Below are 26,269 nucleotides of genomic sequence, written 5' to 3' on the forward strand. Positions count from 1 at the left end.
TAATTGTTAACTTCTTATACTGCACTGTCAATTTTATTCTCGTCTTTTATCTAGTGGTATTTTTGAACAGATAACAGGCATATTTCTGAGAATTTCTCCAACGTGGGTGTGACATAGATTTTATGATAAACTCTAAAGGAGTTGGAACTGTTTAGGATTTTGCAAAGTTTGCCTGATTAAACTAAGCCTTATGGCGATGGCTATATTGTAGATAAAGAGAAGTACTTCCACTCTTGTTATGGGTAACAAGAGTATAAATTCACGTGTTCCTGCGGGGCCCGTGGTGGATGAGATGGTAAAGAAATATGGTCCTGCCTGTTTTTTAATTTATTTATTTCTTTTTTTAATCGTTTTTAACTGCTCTTTAATGTTTTATGTAAAGCACTTTGAATTGCCCTGTTGCTGAAATGTGCTATACAAATAAAGCTGCCTTGCCTAGTACCAACATGCACAAATATTTACTGACACTGAAGATTTATTGGCATTGCATGGTACTGGTGTGTATGATTTGTAACTCTAGGTTGAAATATTGTAACTATCTTGGATTAAAGTCATTCTGAGAAAAGGCGTGACATTCTTAAAACTTTGAAGATTTTATCTTCAGGTGCAAGCCAACAGGTCACAGGGTTGGGCTACAAAATGGCTACGAGCACGGTGTCCTCCATAGTATCGGAGGTCTACAAAGCACTGTGGACTGCACTGCAGCCCGAAATTTTCCCTGCCCTTCAACCAACCAGTGGGAAGCCATGGCTTCAGATTTTTGGCTCTACATGCCACTGTATTTAACTCTGCTGTACTGCTCTCTCTACTGTGTATATATGTTATACTTATATTGTTTATATTCTAATACTTGATTTTCTTAACCTTCTTATATTTAGAGAATGTGTGACATGTACTTACAACACCAAAACAAATTTCTTGTATGTGTAAAAAACGTAATTGGCAATACAGCTTTTTCTGATTCTGATACCCACGATGTAACCATGAATGTTGTATTGTAAAGAAACAAACTTTTTTTCAAAACAAACTTTGATTTATTAATGTGCATTAAGTAAAGTGCCAAAAACAAAGGGCAAAGGTTTAAGTACAAAAAATATTAAATAACAACACACACAATTGTACTGTAATATACATTATATAAGAACATTTTAAGTATTTACAAAAGTGCACTGAATCAGTACAAGGGTGCAAATGTTCAGTTTTGCTGCACTAGGGTGCAAATGTTCAGTCTTGCTGCTGTCTGCTCTCATACAGCATCCTATGCACATTAAACATGATATCAGACCTGAGGCCCTCTGGCACCCTCCGTAGCAGAGCAGCCACTGTCTGGCCAAATCTGCTATACTTGTCACCGGTGTCCTGCACCAGTTTGTCTTGGAGGTCCATCTGGCATTCATCTAGCTGCGCCATCTGCTTTACCAGCCAGTCATCTGGGTTCCTCTTCTGTTTCAACCCCACTCGCGAAACAGGTGACTCGGGTAGCATTAAAGCTGGGGACCTACACACAGCAGGCACAGGTGGTGGTTGGGTAGACAATGGCTGTGCAGGTGAGGCTGGTGGCTGGGGGGGCACCGAGAATGACTCAGTAGGTGAAGTGGATGGCATGGAGTCGGAATCAGAAGATGTTGTTGAGGTCTATTCCTGTGAGATCTGTTCCTGTGAAAGACAAAGAGAGAGTTGGTTGGTCTTTTTCTGTGCAGGTAATTACATTTGTGGTCTATGCATGGTCTGATTTGCCACCAGAAGTCTTTGAAAACAGCATATCAAAACAACATTTTCAGCATGTTATTATTTTACATTTTTTTTGCACAGACGTTACAGACTATGTAACATTGCGACATGTATATGGACAACCTAATAGCATTGTTAGCTAGCTAGCTTAGTAGCCCACACAAACAGAGGTAAACAACAAACTTATATTTATCTTAGATTTGAAATTTGACTCTGTGTCCTGGTGCTTGACATGGGGTGCCAGCCAGGACAGAAAATGGTAAAAAGCAGGCACATTTTTACCACCTGGATCACCGCTTCTTGGCGCCAACTTTTTGTGGAGACAAACAAATTTGTCCCGCAGGCTTTTCCACCGCTTCATGCACTCAGTGATGTCCAGTCAACATTCTGGGAAATTTCTTTCCATGAATTGTTTGCCATCTGGCAATCTTTGTAATGCGCGGAAGATGAGTTGTAAAGATGGTCGTACTTTCGTACTTCTTTGATCAAACGCTTCTCAACTTGATCCATCGTGGTCCTTTTCACAAAACAAATGGCGGTATAGAGGGACGGGAAAACCGGAAAAGCTACACGCTGGAAATGATGTATTAATCTGACCAATCACAGTCCTTGCGGTCTACGTCGCCTCGACGTGTAGTTCCATTTTTCAAGAGGTGCACGTCAGGCTACAGCGTAGGGTCCGGCATAGACGCAGAGTGGTCTGCGGGGATCTGCGGGGGTACGCCATCGATTCTACACACAACCATAAAGTGGCCTTAAGGTAACACTGGGGGCATATCAGTATTTATTTGTGGGAATTTGGGTATTTTAACAACCTAACAACTGCAGACAAGTTACAAATGTTTTGTTTTTTTGGGTTAGTTCCGATATTTTTGAGATTCAGTATATTTAATGTGACCAATATTTGGCTAAGGCAGAGATCTTCAACAGAGGATTCAGGACCCCTTGTGTGGCCTCCAAAGTACTGTCAATTTTTGAAAGTTTTTTCAAAAATTAAAAGGTCTTAACATAATTCCAACATATTATTAGCAAATATAAATCCTCACTGATGATAGGCTTATTGACCTATAGGTAAGGTATAGTCACTAAGATAGCCACCCACAGATACAGTTCATCCTAACGATTCACTGTGCCACATTGCCACTGTGTAACATTAAAAGATGATTTATAAACTCATGCCAACAATTATTATTTTAATAGCTATGCAAGAAACATCCCCTGGATGCACTGGGACGCATCCTTATTGATGTGACATGGGGTCATCAGGTGTTTCGGGTCTCGCAATGTCAGACACCCTCTCCCATACGACCCAGCCAGGGTTGATCAGGCCCTGACTTGCGTCCCAGCAGCAACCCACGGATCAGCCCTTTGTGGCTTTCTCTGCAGTAGCCTTTGCGGACTTAATTGCCCTTTTCTTGGCCGCTCCTGTAAAGCCCAACCGCTTGTGGACTTGCACAGTGAGCGCCCTGCAAAGCCTCTACAGCCGACTTCTATAGGCTCATAGAAAGTCTTCCAGCCACTGTCTTTACACTTCTCCACCAGCTCTTTGGCCAGCTACTGAGGAGATGTTCTAGAGAGCCTCTTCCAGAGCAAAGTAGGCAGGAAGGTGTTTCACTTTTCCCCCAGGTGTGGAGGTTAGCTGGGCTTGGTAGGGCATCGTAGACTGCTTGCACAAGGAACCGGATGCGTTGGAAGTCTGCCTGGATGACGTTTGCCCTGGTGATCCTGCGCTGCAGTGTATTCTCCCACCTTGTCCAAGCTCCCTGCTGCTGGAGACCCACCACCCTACACAATCTCTCTTTCTCTACATCTACTCGGACCTCTTCCTGGAGTAGACGGTGTCTCTCCTTGCCCACCTGGGTCTCTGGGAAGTAGCCCAACCCCGCTCTGCCGGATGCCATAATGCACACCAGTGCCTTTTGCCTTAGGCGTGACTCTGCCACCTCCACTGCATTTGCTGCCCTCCATTTCCTTCCAGTTCTCACCTCGATGCTGGCTGATGACCCCTTGCAGTCCCTCAAATCCCTGTACTGTAAGACTTCCCTTGTGCGAGCTACCATAAATTCCTCAGTGAAGCCACTGAATGGTAGCTGCAGTATGTTACTGGTCCCATACAGTGCTGCACTGGTGAGGCTGCGTGGAAGTCCCAGCCACTTCCGAAGAAAGTCACCGATCTTCCTTTCAAAGGACTCGGCTGTTGTTACTGGGACTGCATAGACCAACAGAGGCCACAGGACTCGGGGCAGGATGGAATGCTGGTAGATCCAGGCTTTAAATCTACCTGGCAGCCCAGACTTATCAACCTTGGTGAGCCACATTCCAAGCTCTTTGTTGGACTTCTTAATGGCGGCAGCATCTTTTAGGCTTGAGTCAAAGAGCTTCCCCAAACTCTTGACAGGTTGCTCTGTGATGGAGGGCATGGCAGTTCCTGAGACTGAAAAATGAAATTTGTCAACCACCTTCCCCCTCTTCAGCACCATGGACCTAGACTTAGTGGGCTTGAAACTCATCCTTGCCCAGGTAATGAGTTTCTCAAGTCCTTGAAGGATCCATCTGCTCCCTGGAACCGATGTTGTGATGGTGAGGTCATCCATATATGCTCTTATAGGTGGCTGTCGTACTCCAGACTTGGTTGGGTTGGGCTTGGGCCTTTGCATTCCACCTCAGCTCACCACCAAGTTCATGGCAAGGGCAAAGAGAACAACAGACATGGTGCAGCCTGTTATTATTCCTTTTCCAAGTTGGTGGCCTCTCAATGTTTCTGACCCAGAAGTGACCCTCAGCCTGAAATTATTGTAGTAATCCATGGTCAGATCCTTGATCTTACTGGGAACATGGTGGAAGCTCAACCAGTTTGTGTGGAATCTATCCATAGGCGTTAGCCAAGTCCAAAACAAAACAACAATGGGCCTCTCTGATGAGCTGTGTGATGACACCCATGTGCTCTAAGCAGCCGAGGACTCCAAGAATCCCACCTTTCTGCACTGAGGGGTCGATGTAGTTATTTTTGAGGAGAAACTTGGTCAGTCTTTGGCAGATGATGCTGAAAAACACCTTCTCTTTCTGTCTGTGTCTTAATCATGCTTTTTTCCAAACACAAAGAGCTTTACACACAACCTTATCACAGCAAATAAAGGTGTGGATGAAACACAACTTCCTCCAGTTAAACAGCTCCAAAACTGAGGCAATTCTTGTTGGCACCTCACATCAAACCCAGTCTTCCTGCATATCCGGTATAACTATCTCTGGTCATGACATTCCCCTCTCCACAACTGTCACCAATCTTGGTGTAAGATTTGACCCACAACTCACCTTGAAGCCCATATCAAAAACCTCTGCATGATTTCTTTCTACCATCTCAGAAATATTGCAAAACTCCGTTCCACACACACCTTAGCAGATGCTGAAAAACTGGGTTTATTTGTACATATGCATAATATGAAATGTAGTCTTTGGAGATTAGACTCCATTGTTACAAAAAATATTTTTTTAAAAAGGTAGAGAAGCCAAAACATATCTCCCCGTTGGAGTGTAGACACTGGTGGTGGTGGTGAAGGAATAGATCAAAGCTGCTGTTAGTGTCATTAGTAACACCTAACCCTTTCTTGCTATGACAAATATCTCCTGTGAGCAGGGTTCAATTCAGGTTACAATTTACCAGCCAATGTTTAATGCTGGTAAAGTTTAAACATTCACTAGCCATTTTGGCTGGTAGACGAAAAAGATCATTTTGAACCCTGGCTGAGAGAAATGAGGCCAAAATGGCTCTCCGGCAACTCTGAGGATTCCCACCTTGTTCATCAGCTGTTGATAATGAGTTCATTGGCACTCATTGTTGGTGAAAGGTTAAAACACTCAACCCTGAGGCTGAATGACTGTTGCAAGCGCAGGATAACTTAGCTGAAATCTTTGTCCAACCTACTGTAAGTTGAACTGAAATGAAAAGAAAACGTAAGCATGCCACGGTTGAGAGTATGTTATTACACTAATAATTTGGTTTTAGAGAAGTACAGAGGAGTGTAGAGGTGTACATAAAATGCTTTTTATTTATTGGCCAACAAAAACAGAAACCACCTATACCCAAATATTCTCTCTTATTCTGAATTAGTTTGGTTTTAGATTTGATCTTGATCAAACAGACACACATACACACACATACACACACATGTACACCCACTCACACACACACCCACTCTCACATACACACACACACACACACACACACACATACTTCATGTTGTCAGTTCATGTTGTCATGTTGCCACTTGTGCATATGAACCACCAGTGTTCGCACACACGCATGCACGCACACACAGAAACACACACACCCACACACACACACACACACACACACACACACACACACACACAAACAGACACACATACACACACATGTACACACACTCACACACACATACTTCATGTTGTCAGTTCATGTTGTCATGTTGCCACTTGTGCATGTGAACCACCAATGTTCACACACAAATGCATGCACGCACACGTTGTAGATGTTAATGTTCTAATAAGGTTCTTTTACAATGAATGTTCTATTAAAAATACTTTTTGTCATTTTTATTGGCATTTATGTTAAAATAAGAGCAGTTCAAACTGTCCAGTCAAATTTGACCGAAAACAATAAATTAAGGGGGGTAGCAACAAACAGTGTTTAAAGGTTAAGGAATGAAACAATGGTGATCCAAGTTTGAATTATGATTTACAGTTCAAACATCTGCCTGCTCGTCCTCCTTCTCTATACCAGAGGCTCCCAACCTGGAGACTGAGATAGTTTCCATCCTTTTTTTGTCTGATGTTCCTCGTACAGCAAGATACTGTCAAGATGGGTGTGGCGTTACTTTTACTTCAAGTTTTTAAAATTGCATCGAATGAAGAAACTATGTTTCCAGTTTCTGCTCACAGGGTTAGTTTTTTTTTTTCTAACTTTGAAAAGAAACACTGCTGGCTACTTTCAGAATGAGGAAATAAACTAAAATGATCTAATGAAAACCCTCAGTATGCTGGTGAACTGGGTTCAACACGTAATCATGTGTTTCACCTCAATGTAGTAGAACAATACAAATACTTGGCAAGAATCCTTAGATAAACACTGCAACCTGAGTAATTAGGCCTAATTGGTGTGAAACACGCGAGCCACAAACAAGGCAGGTGATCAACAAGTTTCTTCAACGGGGGTTTCATTTATGCAAGCATAATAGCCATTTTTGTTTATCAAATTGTCAGAAATAACAGGTAAATTCATAGATTCATGTCCAATAAGGTAACAGACTCATTGCCTTTACTGTATGCTGACCAATCATGTTCACTGTCTTGCCTAGTCTGCATGGACCAAATACAGAGAGTGGACTAGTAGTTGGAGAGGTGCCAGTTCGCCTCCTGGGTACTGCCGGAGCGCTGAATATGTGGCAGCCTCTTCATTCAATGTGAGGAAGCTCCACAAGTTCAAGCAGAAAAACGTGCCATGGTGGAGCACGCATATGTTCAAAGGTTGTTTTAGTCGTGCAACAGAAAACTCATATTGGACAGATAGTCTAGCTAGCTGTCTGGATTTACCCTGCAGAGATCTGAGGAGCAGGTAACCATAGTCCTCAGAAATCCACCGGAGTTTAGAATTCCAACACAAAGAAAGAGGAAGGTAACGGACATCCGGCCTAAATGAGTGAAATCCGGCAGAATTTCCGTCGGCAACGGAGCAATCCCGGAAGAGGAACGTCGCGGATATAGACTAGATCCACCTGGATGTACAAACCTCCTTTTTTAGAACTACAGCAGCTAAGCCCATTCATGCCTGAATTCTTATTTCAAATGCATTTTCAAGTCAAGTCAATTTTATTTGTACAGCCCTCAAAATCACAAATTTGTCTCAATCATGCAGCATGAGACATCCCCCGGGTCAGTCAGAACAAATGGAATCGAGATTCATTTTTTAAAATTCTACACTTTTGTAAAACAACACTTAAGACCACACAAACTTAAGCCCTCTGCGAATAGCAGATAAAATGCTTTTTTTAACTTGCTAAATTAAAACAGGCCACACAACCATTTACAGACTTACAGTATTATCACAGTACAATACATTTTCAAGTATCAAGTTATTAGAGAATATGCTGAAAAGCAATCACTGGAAACGATGAATCTTTATCGGAGATGTTCATCGCAGCTGTCAGTATTATCATCCATCAGTTGGAAATAAACAATAGATTGTTTAGGAAACTTTTCCTTTCATAAAAGGCTTTAATGATTTGAGAGTACATTTGTAGAAGCCACGACATTTGCTTTTATTTTGTGGAATGTAAAAACATTAAGATCCATTTTTCTCCCAATGAAACAGACATTAACACGTATAAGTGAGCAGGTCACTGTGGTGAGAACAACCGAGCCATCCCGTCGCTTTCGCCCCTCTTTCACCGACCCGACTCTGAAATGTAGATTTAAAGTGCTCATATTATGCTCCTTTTCAGGTTCATAATTGTATTTAGAGGTTATATCAGAATAGGTTTACATGGTTTAATTTTCAAAAAACACCATATTTTTGTTGTACTTCACATTGCTGCAGCTCCTCTTTTCACCCTGTGTGTTGAGCTCTCTGTTTTAGCTACAGAGTGAGACATCTCACTTCTGTTCCATCTTTGTTGGGAGTCGCACATGCTCAGTAGCTAGGTAAGGACTACTAGCCAGTCAGTTGCAGAGTATGAGGGCGTGCCATGCTAGCAGCTAGGCGAGCATTATAACGTGTGTTACAAAGTGACCACGTTTGTCTCTGAAGTAAAGGCTGGACTACAACAGAGCTGTTTGGAGCAGTTTGTGAACAGTGTTTTCTGTTGGAGATGCTAAGTGCCTTTGGGGTAGACTTTGGGCTTTTTCTCTTTGTAAACCTATAACATGCACAAAAAGATATATAACACAATAAAAGGAAAGGGGAAAAGCCAAAAAGCATTATATGAGCACTTAAAGGACCAGCCACCTGCAAAATTATAGAAAATGTGGTGTTATGGGTGCAAGATGAATCTACTTTAAGCCACTTTTGTAAGGAAACCTGGCCGTCAGTTTACGCTGCGGTAAAGGTGCAGCGGATTGAGCCGTGTGGTAAAAGCGGTGAGTGAATTCTGCCACCGGACAGAAAAGATTTCCCCTCCTGTCCTGATGGGAGGTCTAAGATCGAAACGTTGTACAACAAAAATCATCCATTCGCCATCAGGGGGTGGATTTTGTCCCAAAACATAATTAATAAAAAAAAAAAAAAAAAGGAAAGAAGACACACCCCTGACAAACAATAATCCACTTGAACTCTACTTTAAAACCAGCATTTTTTTTTTGTTTTTTTTTCCAACCGTTTGACCTTTTCCCCCCTCTCTGTCCACTCGGCGGAGTATCACTCGTACTCGGCGATCAGCACCATCATGCCGACTCCGAACAACAGCGCCAGAATCTCCATCAGAGACTGGCCGAAGCTGGAGCGGCCCGCCAGCAGTTCTGGCAGAACGGTGACTGTGGCGATGTAAACGAAGCCACCGGCCGTGAACGGCAGGATCCAGGCGGTCGCCGCAGCGCCCACGCCCTCGGCCAATAGGGAGCAAGCTGTGCCGGCCAGAGCTCCTAGGGCAGTCAGCAACTGGAGACACATGGCCTGATGGGAAAGATATAGAAGATATTTACCACAGTCGAAATGTCAATATTTCAGAAGGGCAAGTAACACGACATAAAAAAAAAAAGATTCAAGATTCTTTATTAATCCTACAACGGGGACAATAACACTGTCGCAGCAGCAAGGGACAGGGGGAAAAGTACAAGATGAAGTAAATAAATATACGTAAAGAGAATAAATATTTTAAAAAGATGACACAGAATTCAGGGCTTTTCACTCATTTCCTTCTTAATTTAAACATTTCTTTGCAAATAAATCTGCATAAAAAAAAGGTGAAAAAATTAAACCTGTCTTTGGACACAAATTTTGTTTAAGGGTGCCTAAATTCCTACAATTTGCTCCCAGCTCACACTTTGATGATTTCACACTCAAATGTGAACTGTGAGTTTTAACATCAACAGTGAATTGTAGTGAGCTGGATGGTTGTACACTACAGTATAGTTACCAATCAGAGAAGGGGGATCACCGTGCAGAGAGCAGAGGGGGATATCTCACGAAGCAAAGTCCATACATGTTGATGACTGGGTCTATCAAATACTGGGCTGATAAACTTCATTCATTCTCTTTTTAAAAAAAGCTCCTGCTGATTCTCTGTGACCGAAAGATTCTTTGTGCTTTTCTTTGACGTATATAACCCGAAGCCTGAGCAGTCAGCTACCTTTTTTTTGGTGCAGCCAGACTGGACAAGGATGGCAAAGTCTCCGATCTCATGCGGGACCTCGTGCAGCAGGATGGTGAGCGTGGTGACGGCGCCAACCGTTGGGCCGACCAGGAACGACGCTCCGATCGCCAGGCCGTCGGTAAAATTGTGCGTGAAGTCGGCTGCCAGGTTCAGGTAGCCCGACACCTTGATGTCTGTGTCAGTGGAGAGAAAGGAGAATTAAGGTCAACGCTTATAGAAGGGGTCTTCAACGTCTTTTAGGCCAGGGACCCCTGAGCTGAAAGAGAGAGCGAGTAGGGACCCCCTACCGCATATATATTGTATACAATTGAGTTGCATATTAAACTGGGCAGAATGGCTGAAAAGAAATGGATATTATTTATGCATTAAATGTTAAACATCCATCTGGAAGGAACAGTGACTCCTTAAGCTTAACGGTATGGCTGCCATAGATACCTATAGTAAGCCTATCTATGTGTAAATCTTTTCTTTTTTCCACAAATAGGCCAATTTATCTTTACTGTTAAAATTTTGCATTCATATTAATGTACATTTCTCAGACTTATTTTAATTTTTTGAAATAAGAAACTTAATATTTTTTCTACATTATTGGTTCTGATTCGAGTACATACATTACAAATGCTTTATTAATCCCACAATGGGGAAACTCACACTGTTGCAGCAACAAGGGATAGGGGGATAAGTGCAAGACACAGATAAACAAACAATAAATAAACATAAGGAAAGAGAATAAATAGTAAAAAAAAATAAAATAAAATGCCACAGACTTCAGGGCATTTCACTCATTTCCTTCTTAATTTTTAAACACTTTTACAGTTTCACTGAAACATTTCTTTGCAAATAATTCTGCATAAAAAAATGTAAACCTGTATATGGACACAAATTTTGTTTAAGGGTGCCTTTAAAATCCTACAATTTGCTCCATACTCAGATTCTAGTCAGAATATGAGTCTGATACTGCTCCATTGGGCTGTGATTATGGGACGAGTTTCAACCGAACCAGGAAAGAAAATGCCTCTCCACTCAATTGGATAGACCTACAACCAATCAGAGCAACGGAGTATGTGATGTGCACCCCATCGGGGCCAGCTGATAAATTAAACTTTTGCCGAATCCCGTAGGAAGGACGGCAAAAACATCTTTCCGATCGACAAATGCCGTGATCGCGGTTCTCTGTTCCTCTTTTAAAATGAATGCGCTGTCGATATCTTCTATAACAGACGCGATCTCAGTTCTCCAGCGGCAGCCATCTTTGTTGTAAACAAATTCAACCCAAGCGCTCTTTGGTGACGTGGTTGATTACGTTACTGTTGATCATCTGTCCATCATCGTATAAAGCCCGTCCTGACAATTTGATTGGTCCGAACAGCTCTGGTTCGAGCACAGTTGCTCCTCAACGGATCAAATCCAGACCGAACTTCCTGACCTCAAATGTTGTGGGCGGGGCTAAGTTCGGCTGGCATCCAGACTAAATTTTGCGTGGATAAAAAAAGAGATTCTTCTGCTGTTAAATCTACAAGCAAGAAGCAACCCTCAATATGTTTTTTTTTTGTTTTTTTTTGTTTTTTTAAAAACACACCAGGTTAATGTTAACATTAAGAGCTGACCCCCCTAAAAGTTGGTTTAAAGTACTTTTTACAGGACTAACACATTAACATAATAAAAGCTCAATTGCAGATTGTATTAACCAATATCAGATCACTCAAACAAACTATTTTGTAACCCAGACCTATGTATAATTAAAATGCACTATCATCATTTACTAAATAGAACTCTACATAATAAACACTCCATGTTTTACCCCTTTTTTGATTTCAGAAGCTAGAAAAAAGTAGTGTTGGATACTTCCATTTTCATTAGATTGTAGGAATGGGCAGTTAGTGAGTGTATTTCAAACTTAAAAAAAAATGAATTTAGGCAGACAAATTAAATGGGGCACAAGCCTGAGCCTCTGGTATTACATGTGCATAGGTCACTTCTGTTCTGCTGAACCAACCTCAGTCGAGCAAACAAGTTAATTGGTAATTATCTGCTTGTGTTTTTAAGTTGTGAGTAGCCTGCGTGATGCGTCACCACACTGCAGTTCAGTACCTGACCAGCAGAGGGAGCTGTTGAGTCCATCTACTTAGTTCAGGAGGTAAATCTGTGCAAATCTAGGTTTTGTTCACCTGTGCTCTTCTCCTGTGTCTCCTCTTTCTTTGGCACCTTCTCGTCTTTGCTTTCTTTCTCCTTCTTCTTCTTCTTCTTTTCCTTTTCTTCTTCTCCATCACTGTCCTTTTCCTTGGGAGCATCTGAAAATGTTACATAAAGTTCAAATTAGGCCCGTCTGCAGATCAACTATTGAGATTACGAGCAGTGGCTACAGAGGCCGATTTAATGATGATTTTTAAAGTTCATAAGCCCTTCTGGTCAATACACCGGACATACAAATATACAAGATAACACATGCTAGAATACGGAAACTTTAATTTCTGTCCTGCAGATGAATATTCGATGTTACTGTATAACAATGAAAAAAATTCTTTTGTCAGGAAGAAGTTCCAGCGTCGTACCATGCGAGTGGCCGTGGGAATGTCCGTGGCCGCTGCCTCCCTTCAGGGCCCGCACAAACTTCTCCACAACCAGGAAGGCGATGATCCCACCGAGAACCCACAGACCCACTGACATCATGTGATCGTGGGCGGCTCCTGTGCAAGCAGAGGACAATCAGCGCTAGTGAAAACTGTGATACATTAAAAGAGTTCGGTCATTGTTTTCAGCCTGTTTTGATTAATGATCAGCCCATTGAAGCTGTAGAGGAGTTTAAATAGATTTAGGAACCTTTTGTTGATTGCACTTCATCTTAAGTTTTACAGCCAATAAAGAATACTTTATGTTTTAAAGCGACTTGCTGAAAGTGTTTAAACGTGTAATATGTGTGCATGGTAGGAGCACTTGGGGGCTTAGAACAAAACATGGGCAGTACATGATTGGGAAAGAGCAGAAACAACTGGGATGGATGTACTGTATAAAATGCAGATGAAACAAAAGCCACACAAACTGTCCGATTCTGTTCACCCCCTTCTATTAAGAATTTATAAAATTGCCCTCAAGAAGACGCAACAGAGCTGCTGCAGCAACCAAAAACCTTCACAAAAAGTCTTTCATACCAAATGCGATAACATTTCTAAATTTGTAAACCCCTTCCACACTGTTATTGTTGTCTGTACTGTGCATGTTGTGCTATGTATTGTATGTATAGTGATTTACTACGATGTGATTTTAACCAACCTTTACAGCCGAAGTCAAGATTCCACATTCACGGACAATAAAGAACAACTAAAAGATGAATATTACTCCTGCTGATTCCAGTATGCATCTGTGTAGGCCTGCAACTAACGATTATTTTCATAGTCGATTAATCTGTCGATTATTTTCTCGATTAATCGATTAGTTGTTTGATCTATAAAAATGTCAAAACATGGTGAAAAATGTGGATCAGTGTTTCCCAAAGCCTAAGATGACGTCCTCAAATGTCTTGTTTTGTCCAAAACTCAAAGATACTCAGTTTACTGTCACAGAGGAGAGAAGAAACTAGAAGATATTCACATTTAACAAGCTGGAATCAGAGAAATCTTATGTTTTTTAATAAAGAAATGACTCAAATGATTAATCGATTATCAAAATAGTTGGCGATTAATTTAATAGTTGACAACTAATCGATTCATCGATTCATCGTTGCACCTCTACATCTGTGTACATGTTATCATACATAAAGTAGATCCACTTCAGTGAATTTTTTTGGGCTTTTATAAATTTCTTTGGTTGATTTTAAACCTGAAATCACCCGTCAACAACAAGAACACCAACTAAACGATACATGAACTAAAAGAAAAGGATATTGCTGCGTACCGTGGGAGTGGCCGTGGTCATGTGACTCCTCACTTGCGTGCGAGTGTCCATGATCTTCTTCTCCGTGGTGAGAGTGGGGCTCTGTGCACAACAAATACGATACACAAGAGGAAGCAGACATTAAACTCAAACAGACAAACGGAACATCCTGCTACCGTGTCTGTTTTAGATGAGCATTCGGTTATTAGTTCAGACGACTGAAAATATTTTTTTTGTATGTGTATGTATATTTGTATCCGTCTAAAGTTTGCAGAAGTGTCAGGAATGGGAATCTAACTCTGCTGGTTAGTCTCCAAACAGCGTGAACGTAGGACTGCACGATATGAGGACAATAAAAGAACTCAGTTCTGCCTTTCTGTTGGTGTCAGTGTTCTTTTAAAATACAACAAATTGCTCGTTGAGTTTAAAACAAATGATAATTTCCAACATTCTTTTATTGAACAAATTGAACGTTGAATTGACAATGACAGGCACTACTAAAGAAGAATGACATACACTTTAAAGTGCAGTTTTCTACTGATATTTTCTTTCAACTAACACAAAAAATCTCGTAGTGTCTATCGCGATATGTCGCAACCTTTCGCGATATGTATATTGCGCCAGTTGATATTGCGATGACGTTAAAAAAAAAAACGATATATTGTGCAGCCCTGCATGAAAGTGAGCTCTGAGAGCAAAAAACAATGTGAATATGAGAGGTGAGGAGAAAAAAAAATGTCCTTCCTTCGTGTGCATGGAGTAGATTACCTGCCGTAGAATATGTATATATCAAACAGATGAAGGATTAAAAACTATGGATGGACTACCCACCCAAAGCGTGTGGTATGAGGTGGAGGAAGGCGTCTCCCAGCAGTCCACCTGAGGCGAAGCTGAGCAGCACTTTGAGCAGGTTCTGGTGCTGGTCGCTGTTGGACTGAACTGGGATCAGAAACAGGATGAGGAAAGGAGCGGCGCTGATCAGCAGGGTCGCTCCGATAGCCTGCGCACAGGGATGGGAGGGAGGTTTACTGTAGACGAGTGTCATCAAAACTGCAACGTCATCAACAACGCAGCACAAAGGAGTAAACAGTTCAAAACAGTAAAACGGGAGTTAGACGGGGAAAGGAGCCGAACAGTGATCAGAGTGGAGGCTAATCTAGGTAAAACATGTACGAGGAGCTCAGATTTGTAAGCACAAATCTGTTTTGATTATATTGTTATATCGGTACCAATGACACAACAATAAAAAATAAACCATGACATGGAAAGCCTGCTCCCGGGACGCTTACAGAGGATATAAAATGATTGCAAAGTTTTTGGCCATACATCAGTCTGATTTAGTCCTGCTATTGCAGTTGAATGAAAAATAGAGTTGAGCAGATTTATGCTCAATTATTTTATATTGTAAAGGTGTTCAGGTAATCAAAATAACAAGAACACATGCAACAGAATACGATAATGAAGCAACACTACTAGTTATGGCTTTTAAATGTCTATTTCACTAAATGAGTGTACCAGCAAAGCCCTTAAAGAAATAGTTCAACATGTTTGGGAGGGGAGGGGGGGGGGGGTTACTGCAGAGAGTGAGATGAGAAGATCAACACCACTCCTTTGTCTACTTGTTCAACATGAAGCTGCAGCCAGGGGGGTGGTTAGCTTAGCCTGTGTTGTGTGCCAGACTATTACTTAGCCAGACGCAGTGACTTCCTGGAGTCTTAACGGACGGATACCAGTGTTACCAATCCTCTCATCAAACTCTTAGCGAGAACGCAAATAAGCAAATTTCCCAAAGCGTCAAACAAGTTCTTCAAAATGTTGATTTGACTTTCTGATCCGGCTCTTCTTAAAACAGCCTCATGCCCATATCTAACCACGCAGGTTGACATATTCGTACTTGAACTGTGTAGATTATAATGGGAGTAGGGCAGCACAATTAATCGCGTTTTTTATCGAAATCGCAATATGGACTCGTGCAATATCCATATCACAGGGGAGGCGCAATATTTGTTAAAGGCAAACTATGTGTCAAACCAGTCTGAATGAAGTATTGTGGTGCCGCAGAGACGTCCCGGCCTACAAATCCTATCCTACAGACTGAAGAAAACATTTTTGTTTGTTACAGATCCTCGCAAAAAAAAAAAAAATCATTGAATTCTTTTAAATATATTTCAATGAAAATGAGAATAATGATACAAAAATGTACATTCCCTCCAATATCGTGAATCATATCGCAACATCTATCAAAACAATCGCAATTAGATATTTTCCACATATCGTGCAGCCCTAAATGGGAGGAAACAGAGATGTATTCAGTCAAACCCAAGTCTAACAGATAATAGATTTCCCTGGCCAAACAGACAACCTGTTGTTCCCGTTTTAACCCATGACCACACCTGCGTCCACAGCTCCACCGTGTCCCTTTTCTCTCCTTCTGCCTCCCTCTTCACCCTCTCCCCTCCGTGGGTGTGTCCGTGTCCACTCTTCTCCTTATGCACCCGAACAACATCCTCCGCGTCCTGATGAGCGTCCCCATGTCCGTGATCGTGAGAGTGTGCGTGTCCGTGATCATGAGCGTGCCCATGTCCGTGATCGTGCGAGTGTGCGTGTCCGTGGTGCTCCTCTTCCTGCAGAGGGACGTTGGCCTCGGCGCTCCACTTGCTCGCTCCGTGGAACATCTTCACTTCTTCGTTATCGTCTTCTCCGTGGGAGTGGCCGTGGTGGTGGTGGCCGTGGTGATGGTGGCCGTGGCCGTGTCCATGGTGACCGTGGCCGTGGTCGCCATGAGAATGGCTATGGGCAGTGGTTGAATGTGAGGCTAACAGCAGTAGTGCAGATGTGGCCAGCGTCAGTGCCAGCAGACGTATACAGCCCATATTATCCCCTTTGACAAAGAGAAAAGTGAAGAAGGCAGAATAAATAAAAACTCACACGTCGGGCTGCTCGAAATGATATTCGTCACTATTAAAAAAAAAAAATCACAATTTTGGAAAGGTGTTGCATTCACTGAACTAAAACAGGGAAACAAATCAACAGAGAAACCACTATAAAATGTGAAAATGTCCTTAACACTTTTCCCGTTGAACTTTTTAAATTCCCCTTCAGAACACAAGACAAAATCAATAATCTTTTTGCTAATTTACAATGTTTTTGCCATCGTTAGGAGCCAAAATTGCGATCGAAATACTGATCAAATGATTGGACTCAGTTGCCCTAATAAACATTTTTACTCTAATAAACACCAGATAATTAAAGAAAATTGATTTATGTTCTGCCTTGCTACATTGTAAACATTATTGTGACAAAGCAAATAGACCAATAGCTTTCCTATTACTGTCTTTAAAAAGTACAGCATTTGCAATAAAGTAAAAAAAAGAAGAAGGAACCATCACTTTGTCCTTAGCTGTTTTATATATTTGGGTCATATGCATATGCGCACATCAGACAATTGAAGAGGAATACACCATCTATTTTATGGCATAGGTTGTTTTTTAGATGTTGTGCATTTACAGTAGCTGCATAAGAAAGCTGTAAGTGTGTGATTTTATAGAGAGAAGGACTGGTGAGTAGCAATCAGTTCAAGAAAAGGCTTGAAAGTATCAATCTTTCTCCTTGTTATATTAAGCACCAGGAACAAAGAAGTTCCAGCAATTGCAACAGGTGTTATCATAGAGAAAGTGCAACTAGCTAACTAATGCATTTATCTCATGATCATTGCAACTACTGAATGATCTGTGAGGAAAAATAACCTGTGTTAAAATGCTGCTCTGATTTTATTTCAGCTGTGGGAAATTGTGGCCACTGATGAAGAGAAGCAATACAGCTACAGTGGGGGGTTTTGTTTTGTTACCCCACCTTGTGTAAGCAATCAAATTATCAGCTGTAGACAAATGTGTTCCAGATTAACACCAAATCCTACTTAAATTATCAGATAGCAGTGCATCTTCACTGAGATTGGGGTGTATGATCTGTCTGTAGGTAGAGCTCTTCTTTCTACATCAGATCAGCCAGTTTGTGTTATGGTGCCAACATGGCAGCTATCCAAAAAGCACTCAAAATGGGGATGCATCTGCTGCATTAAGGTCAGCAATGGAAGAAGTACTCCAATGTGTTGTGTCTTAAGTAAAAGTAGCAATACCACAGTGTAAAAAAACCGTAGTACATCATTCACTCTAATGTTGTAGCCAGTAAAGGTGGGCCTTATTTTAATTGCCTCAGTGCTGGGTATCATAACCTGTAATAATATAACATAATGTATTAGTTTATGTATGTTTTGTATTGATAATCTGAAGGATAACTCACTCTGCAGGTAACTACAGCTGTCACAATACATTTAGTGGAGTAACAAGTACAATATTGGCTTCCCAAACGGAGTATAAGTATAAAGCAGCATTAAATGGAAACACTCAAATTAAGTACAAGTACCTCAAAACTGTCTTTAAGTACAGTACCGTTACTTGAGTAAATATACTTAGTTATGTTCCACCACTGATTCATGTTATAAATGCTCTGCTATTCATTGCCTGCCTCGCCATGATGTAAAACTGTTGTAATTATGATAACAGTGTGAACGAGAGTAGCACGATACCTGCTGATGTGCGCAGACTGTGTTAACTGCGACGACACAATCCTCGTTAGCTTATTCAACAATCATCCTTTCACTTGCAAGTCATAGTTAGCTTTGTTTACTTGGCGGCTTTAAACATTGTATGTGGATGTAAAGCGGATAATCTGTTATCTTGAAAAAGTGTTTAATCCCACAGTAAACAGCAAAAACTCCAGGTCATCAAACAATGAAATCGCATCACCGGTTTTCACAAGTTGTACAGAAAGCTAACGTAGCTTTACTGTCTGGCTAGCTAACTTGCTAACATGTTGCTGCAGCAGTAGCAACATCCCTAACTGCGACATACAATGAAAAACAAACAATTACTTACTTACCGGATTGTGTCAGATATCACTGCCTGCTGGGCTGCTGAATAACTCTCTATTATGCGTACAGTATGTTAGGTAAACTGCTGATTTTTCTGTCTGCCTTGATACTACTGGTAAGACGTGGCATTTACTTTGGAGTAAACTCATCGAGATCTCGCGAGAACGCATTCCAATTCCAAGTGTGCCTCCTTATGTGCGCCCTCATCGTCCCTACTTACATGAAAAAAATGCTTCATTTTTCATGAGAAGATTATAATAATATGTGAACGTATTTTTTAAAATATCTCTTAAACTTTTCCACGCATAAATACTGGACTAATTGGATTTGTGAAGATGTAAAGAGAAGACACAGGAGGTCTCAATAGAAGTATCGCGAGATGAATGTGGTGTGTTGACTAATCACTTTAGGCTGCTAGAGACAGCAGCATCCTGGAGGAGAACAGGATGAACGTCCGTTTGTCGGCAATAAACGCGTGTAGCCTCGTTATAAATGTATGTATTGAAAATGGTGCTTTTAGATTTAAAAACAGCATTACAATAAAATAAAATGTATAAATTGCAGTGGTAGGATGTAAGTACATTAACTTAAGTACTGTATAGCACTTATAGGCCACAATTTTGAGGTACTTGCACATTACTTGAGTATGTCCATTTTATGCTACTTTCTACTCCTGGAGTCAAATATTGTACTTTTTACTCCACTGCATTTGTTTGATAGCTTTAGTTTTTGTCCATATTTAGATTACAAAAAGCTTGAGTCAGATTCCTTGTATGTGTAATGTTACGCACTTTCCTTGTAGCCTATGTGTAGGCACTTACTTGACCATTAAAGCTGATTCCAGTGTTGTAGTCGAGTCACCAACTGTTGAGTCCGAGTCAAGTCTCGAGTCCCCAGTGTTCAAGTCCGGATCCAAGTCTGAATAACCAAAGAAGAGTCTGAGTCATACCTGAGTCTGAGTCACCCTTACCTGAGTCTGAGTCACCCTTACCTGAGTCTGAGTCGAGTCACGAGTCCAGAGAATAGCGACTCAAGTTGGACACAAGTCCGAGTCCAGGGCTGCATCTCATGGCCCTTTTTCATAATAATTTTTTTAATAGCTCCTCAACTCCTCGGCCCTCGGCTGAACCAGAAGTTATTCTGTCACTCCTCGGCGAGGGCCGTCTCAGAGCTCTTATTTCTGCCCCGAGGACCGAGGAGAGAGCATCGAGGAGGGATCATCGAGGAGCTATAGGCGAGGATGCACAAGAGCAGTCTTCCCGGAAACCATGCAGCTGAAGGAGTTGCTAACTCCGCCTATCCAGCTGACAAATTCATGTGACGCTTGAGAGGAAAGGACGTCTCAACCCGTTAACAACACATTTGCTGGTTTCCTCTCTCCTCACATGATGTCCTCACGTCTCTCCCGTGCCTCCTTAGTGGGAGGGACTAAGACGCGAGGAAGGGAGGCAAGTGGATGACCCCATGAGGCAATTTAAGCGACATGAGATGCAGCGCAGGACTCGAGTACTCCATCACTGCCTATTACACATTAAAGTAATCAGAAACGTCATCCAATTTACGAGTCCAATTTCATGAATGCTCGAGTCCGAATTCATATGTCCTCGAGTCCAAGTCGAGTCACGAGCCCAGAGAATAGCCAGAGAATCACCCAGTGATGGAGTTCTCGAGTCTCCATCACTGGCTGACTCCAATTCTTCTTTGAAAGTAAGAGTTTGAATGCAGGACTTCTAACCTGTGTAACAGAGTATTTCTACACTGTGGTACAGCAATGTTACTTTCACTTAAGTACACATCTGAGTACGTCTTCCACCATTGTGTAGCCTATTGGGTCGATTTCAGAATCAATATTTAGAAAATGCATGGTATGCAATTAGCTGCATCATTACCAGGAATGGAAAATTATTTTTGTTGTAAGCTACCTGTGGTGTACCTGCCTATGGTGGAATAACTGTGGGCCTACTGTAGGCTACCTAAATAAATTTGAGGTACTTACTTTACTTGAGTATGCCCATGTACATTTCAGAGGGAAATATTATAGGACTTTGAACTCCACTACACTACACTTGTCTCACAGTAGTTACTTTGCAGATTACCATTTTCTATCCCCGACCATGAAAACCAAGCCTATCTCTAAATGTAATGTGAAGGTTTTTGATAAATAGTTTCTTAAGCACTGTACCTGGGGTGACAGAGCTTTCACCATTGCAGCCCCCTCCCTCTCTTCATACAACAGTCTTACATTTCTCACCTGATAGTTACAGACTAGTTTTATTGTTTTTAATTGCTTTTAATATGCTTGTTGTATGTGTTGGTTTTATTACTTATCTGTTTTTAATGTGCTTTATGTGCTGGTTTTACTGTAAAGTGTCTTTGAGTACCATGTAAAGCGCTATATAAATAAAATGTATTATTATTATTATTATTATTATTATTATTATTATTATTATTATTATTATTATTATTATTATTATTATTAATGAGTTGAAAAATGAATAGCCACAAAGCTGAAAGTAGTAGAAAGCTAGTACAATGTTTCCATTCGTCATTTCCAAGATGTCACATGTCTTCCTTATGGTTCTGATGGACACGCCCTCCGCAGGGATGATGAATGATGATGATGATTATGAAAGGCAAAATCAGCTGACTGTAGCTCTAGGCGGCTTTTACTAAGCAAAACAAGATGAAGAAGTTATTTGTGTTGCTGCTCTTCTGTCACGTTACAGCTGCAGGTAAGATCCCATTGGGACTGCTGTAACTTGTTTAAAGTCACTTTGTAGCGCGACATTGGGAACCTGCAGCTGCACTTTCACTTTGTCACGACTTTACAATAACGCCATTACGTGTCTATCTATCTGACACTGAATGCATATGTATGTTATAATTATTTTAAGGACCCGAACACTGAAAGTGCGATGAACCTATTGTTTTTGAAAAGAGTGTTATTATTATTTTCTGCTGCGCAATCGCATCATTGAAGGGCATCATTGGGCTTTTTTTTTTTTACCCCCACAACTTTATTGAAAAAGTAGGCTACATTCAAATATACAACATTTCAGACATGTACTCAAAATAATGCTCCAGAAAAACTACAATATGATTTTAAATAAATAAAAATAGCGCTTGGGTAAACAATATAAAATTACAATGAGACAAAATGAATATACATTATTTTTCAAACAGTTCACCATACAATATGACAGTTGTGTTCCTCTTTTGTTTCTGTAAGTTTGAGAGACTTAATATATTCCTTGAATTCACATAAAAAAGCAGTGAAATTGGGGGTAACATAAAAAAAAAAAACACATTAAAATTTGCCAGATAAAACCAATAAGTTGACAATGAATTCAATTTTCAAATTCTCATGTTCAAAATAAAAAAAGATATTTTTTAAATTCAATATTGCTAGTATGATTGGTTTTACACAATATACACAATGCATAATTCGAGTCCATAAAGTAACTCAATGTATAGGCTTGAGATGAAGTAGTGCAACTATTGTTTATAGTTGGTCTGACGTAATTCAATCAAAATGATATATTACAGTGATTCCAACACATTAACTAGGCTTCCTTAATAATAATTACATCAATACACAATTGCAAAAGAGCATGAGTTCAAATAGGTCTACATTAAAAAAAACAATATTGTAGCCTACACTGGCCAACATCACTCATTGCTCAATGTGCAAACGTACAACCTAAATATGGTATAGGGTCTATTTTATAATTATAGGCCTATTCTTTTTTTTATTTTTTATTTTTATCCCATTGTGATTTAACAGATTTTACATTTTTCTTTTGGGGGTGGGGGTTGACAACCATTTAATCAATGAACCAAACATTCTTTGTCCTGCAGTGAAACACTCCCTGAAATATTTCCTTACTGCATCTTCTGGAGTCCCAAACTTTCCAGAGTTTGTGGGTGCGATGCTGGTTGATGAAGTCCAGGTTGGTTACTGTGACAGCAACATCAAGTCTGCAGAACCCAAACAGGACTGGATGAGAAAGTTAATAAAGGATGACCCACAACACCTGGAGTGGTATGCTCTCAAGTGTTTAGGTAATCAGCAGGTCTTCAGAGCCAACATTGACAGCTTGAAGCAACGCTTAAACCAAACTGGAGGTACAGTATGTTTATATTCATTGGCCCGTAGCCAGCCTAGTGGAAGGGGGGGTTCTTTTTTTTTTTCAAAAGGTGGACCTTATTGCAGATTTTGTATTTAATTATGAGGTTGAAATACTTAATTTTGGTGATTTTTTATGCACCAATTTGGGCTGGATTAGCGTGTCTGCTGGTATCTTAACGGAGCACGCTTTTTGATGCACCGAAAATATTTACTACAATGTTGTCAAATTGCTTACCAATATCATGTACCACCTTTTATTAGTGAAAAGGCACGCACGCCTCAACATTTTTGTTATGAGCGCATAAAGTTAGTTGCGTGGATTGTTGATACATTAGACGTTAGATTGTTACATGTCGCCTGCATACATTGTATAATATTAATGGACAAAGTATCCGGTTCGGCGAAGTGCTGCAAATGCGGAAGTGCCTTAAACCTGCATTCTGTCTGCATTCCAGCAGGGGGCGACACCTGCGGTTGCAAAAGGAGGTCAGTTTCTGTAGAAGTCTATAGGAGCTGTCACTGCCTGATGCGAGTCGAGTGCAGATGTGAGTCGCGCATGCTCAGATTTAAACTGTTTACGGCATAACGTGTCATACTGAAATTTGTGAATATGACTGTTTGATTGCTAACGTTAGCTCAAAACGGCATTAAGCGACAGCCTTTATTGTGTTTGACTGCTAACTTGTAGCCAGCAGCAGCAGTCATTCAAAAACGTTTTAGCTATCTATGATTGTTTGATTGCTAACGTTAGCTCATAGACATGTGCATGTGCATTAGCTCAAAAAGTCGTTAGCATCTTGTAGGCTACTTGTCGCAAAGTGACGCATGCGCGACTCACATCTGCACTCGACTCACATCGGGCAGTGACAGGAGCTTCCACACTGCTCCAACAAATACCAACAAACTCCAACGTTCTAAAGTTGGCAGCTGTTGGCCAGTGAGTTGGTTGTCTTTAGAATGTTCATTAAACCAACTGCCAGTCCACACTGCCCAGACACTAACAGACAAGACTGACTTTTGTCACCTAGTCCTACCTTTTCTTATTTAAATTTTGGTTTATTAAAACATGGATAAAGTGGAGACCTTGTTGAAAGTAGTTCTGGTCTACCTGGCCTGTAAAGCTGCTAGCCGTGTACGGGAGAGACAGCAATCAAGACAAGCCAGGAGGAGACTGTGGTGTAAACCTTGGATATTGGACATGCAAAACAGGGTGTCTATCCTAACTTGTGTCAAGAACTTCGCTCAGAAGATACTTCAGCTTTTGAGAATTTTGCCTGTTTTGCTCCTCAAGCTTTTGAGGAATTACTCACTATGGACACTCCACTAATTGTCAGAAAAAACACCCATTTAGGCAGCATTTCGAGCCGTTAGAATGTTGTCAGTTGTTGGAAAATGGGCTACATTGGTCCAACATTCTCCAACTCCACCAGACCATGTCAAACTCTAACAACTCCATCCAACAAACGCCAACAAACACAGATGGCCGGCCCACACTGACCCAACTGCTGGTGTTTGTTGGTGTTTGTTGGCGTCTGTTGGCGTTTGTTGGAGCAGTGTGCAAGCTCCTTATGAGAAAGTGACCCACTTCTAGGGTTGGGTATCGTTTGGATACCGGTGCTAAAACGATACTTTTAAAACGGTGCCGGTGCCTAAAGGGTGCCTGAACCGGTGCCTGAACTGAAATATATATAATATATTTATAATGTATATAATATAAAATATAAAAAAAGGAGCACAAAACGACAGTTGGTAACATTAAAGAACAGCTTGTTTATTGCTAAGGCCATATGGTCAGAATTAAATGATTGATAAACAAAAACTTATAACAATGACTTATTTCACCAGTAAATTGCTGATAAATGACAAAAACAAACACTGGATGGGAAAAGGGTATTTTACAATAACTTAAAATGCACCACAAGGCTGGCGAGTTTCAAGTGAACACAAGTCTGTGTTGTTTTTCCAACAACGGCAGCTGCAGTCAGACTGTTAGGTCCCGGTGTTGGAATCCTCTACAAGGAAATACAGTCAGACTTTACACCGCTTAACATAAGCTGTCAGCATTTTAACCGTTGTGTTTAATCCAGCTACTAGCTAACGGTAACGTAGCGTCCCGTGCAGCAATGCTTCTGAAAAATAAAAAAGTCAGGCACCGAAATGAGGCACCAAAATTTTCGTTCTTATTCGGTCTCGTTACTACCGTTTATGTCGGAACCCTACCCACTTCTCACTTGATTTATTACCTCAGTAAACATTTTCATAATGAGTTTATGGTCTCAATCAATAATTTTTAATTATGGTCTCGTTGATTTTAAAATCGGCAATAAAGCAGGGGGTGTTTTAGGGCGTGGCTATGATGTGATTGCCAGTGAGTGCCATTGCAAGTGTGTAACGTAACGTGGCTCCTCCCTCACTCTTCCCTCTCGTCTAAAATCGTCACATCCGCAACCAGGATGGCTGCGCCCGTAACGGCAAACTCAACAACTCACAGCAGATCTCCACAAACCAATGGGTGACGTCACACGTGCTCTGTCCATTAATATTATACAGTAAATTATGTGAAATATAGCTTCCAGCATCTCTGTTGTCACCTTTGCTGTAGTCTCTGTCTGTCTATCTCTCAGGTGCCCACATTTTACAGAGGATGAACGGCTGTGATTGGGATGATGAGACCGGAGAAGTTGTTGGTTTTAATCAGTACGGTTATGATGGCGAAGACTTTATTGCATTGGACCTGCAGACGCTGACATGGATCGCTCCAAAACAACAGGCTTTTATGACCAAACTTAGATGGGATGCTGAAAAAGCTAGATTAGAATATAATAAAAACTATTACATCCACAAATGTCCTGACTGGCTGAAGAAGTATGTGCACTATGGGAGAAGCTTCCTGCAGAGAACAGGTTCTCACATAGAAAATGTACTGTTATGTATGGGCTCAGTGTTCATGTGGCTGTTCTGTTTCTAATGCAATGTAACATTCAAATGAAAAGGAAACAATAGATTAGATATACTTTATATACTATATTATATACTTCTAAATTTGGAAATTCCAGTGCTATAGCAGCTGCAAAGAAAACTCCCCCACACTGTCTAACTTGTAGAAAATATATAAAGTTTAATAGTTGGCAACGTTTCAGTACTAGACCATCTTCAGGCAAAATAGTGCTACAGCAGCAAAATATAAGACACACAGCACACATACAGAATATACAAGAAATAATAAATAGGATAGAATACAAGGACAACTATTCAAAAATAAAGATT

At 40.9% G+C, this 26,269-nt stretch overlaps 2 protein-coding genes and 1 pseudogene across 4 annotated transcripts; 1 reads left to right on the forward strand and 2 right to left on the reverse strand.

Moving 5' to 3' along the window:
• Positions 1–1,224: 1,224 nt before the first annotated feature.
• On the reverse strand, positions 1,225–5,072 carry LOC116046443 (annotated as a pseudogene).
• Positions 5,073–8,596: 3,524 nt separating this feature from the next.
• slc39a7 (solute carrier family 39 member 7) lies at positions 8,597–19,046 on the reverse strand. 3 transcript variants are annotated; one of them, XM_035992785.1, is made up of 9 exons: positions 18,882–19,045; positions 16,707–16,824; positions 16,337–16,676; positions 14,775–14,943; positions 13,965–14,045; positions 12,626–12,760; positions 12,242–12,364; positions 10,050–10,246; positions 8,599–9,373 (listed from the first exon to the last, which is right to left on the reverse strand). In XM_035992785.1, exons 2-9 carry the CDS (start codon positions 16,814–16,816, stop codon positions 9,119–9,121), a joined length of 1,410 nt encoding a protein of 469 aa, XP_035848678.1. In that variant the 5' UTR covers positions 16,817–16,824; positions 18,882–19,045; the 3' UTR covers positions 8,599–9,118. The 3 variants fall into 3 exon arrangements, with proteins under 3 accessions (XP_035848679.1, XP_035848678.1, XP_035848677.1); XM_035992784.1 differs by having other exon boundaries at positions 16,337–16,824; XM_035992786.1 differs by lacking the exon at positions 12,626–12,760 and having other exon boundaries at positions 8,597–9,373; positions 16,337–16,824; positions 18,882–19,046.
• Positions 19,047–21,452: 2,406 nt separating this feature from the next.
• Positions 21,453–26,268, forward strand: LOC116046442 (major histocompatibility complex class I-related gene protein-like). Its single transcript, XM_031294787.2, has 3 exons — positions 21,453–21,605; positions 22,732–22,998; positions 25,627–26,268. The coding sequence occupies exons 1-3, from the start codon at positions 21,557–21,559 to the stop codon at positions 25,968–25,970; spliced, it is 660 nt and encodes a 219-aa protein (XP_031150647.1). The 5' UTR covers positions 21,453–21,556; the 3' UTR covers positions 25,971–26,268.
• Position 26,269: the final 1 nt, after the last annotated feature.

This window comes from Sander lucioperca, chromosome 16 (genome assembly GCF_008315115.2).
Source record: "Sander lucioperca isolate FBNREF2018 chromosome 16, SLUC_FBN_1.2, whole genome shotgun sequence".
Taxonomy (NCBI): Eukaryota; Metazoa; Chordata; class Actinopteri; order Perciformes; family Percidae; genus Sander; species Sander lucioperca.

Bases quoted from the DNA above. Each gene is read 5' to 3' on its own strand.
- slc39a7 (XM_035992784.1), bottom strand. From the start codon at position 16,816: ATGGGCTGTATACGTCTGCTGGCACTGACGCTGGCCACATCTGCACTA. The intron at 14,046-14,774 runs GTGGGTAGTCCA...TGTTGTGCACAG, and splicing joins CCTCATACCACACGCTTTGG to AGCCCCACTCTCACCACGGA. The intron at 10,247-12,241 runs GTGAACAAAACC...CCACTGACACAG, and splicing joins GACACAGGAGAAGAGCACAG to ACATCAAGGTGTCGGGCTAC.
- LOC116046442 (XM_031294787.2), top strand. From the start codon at position 21,557: ATGAAGAAGTTATTTGTGTTGCTGCTCTTCTGTCACGTTACAGCTGCA. The intron at 21,606-22,731 runs GTAAGATCCCAT...TTTGTCCTGCAG, and splicing joins CTGTCACGTTACAGCTGCAG to TGAAACACTCCCTGAAATAT. The intron at 22,999-25,626 runs GTACAGTATGTT...TCTATCTCTCAG, and splicing joins ACGCTTAAACCAAACTGGAG to GTGCCCACATTTTACAGAGG.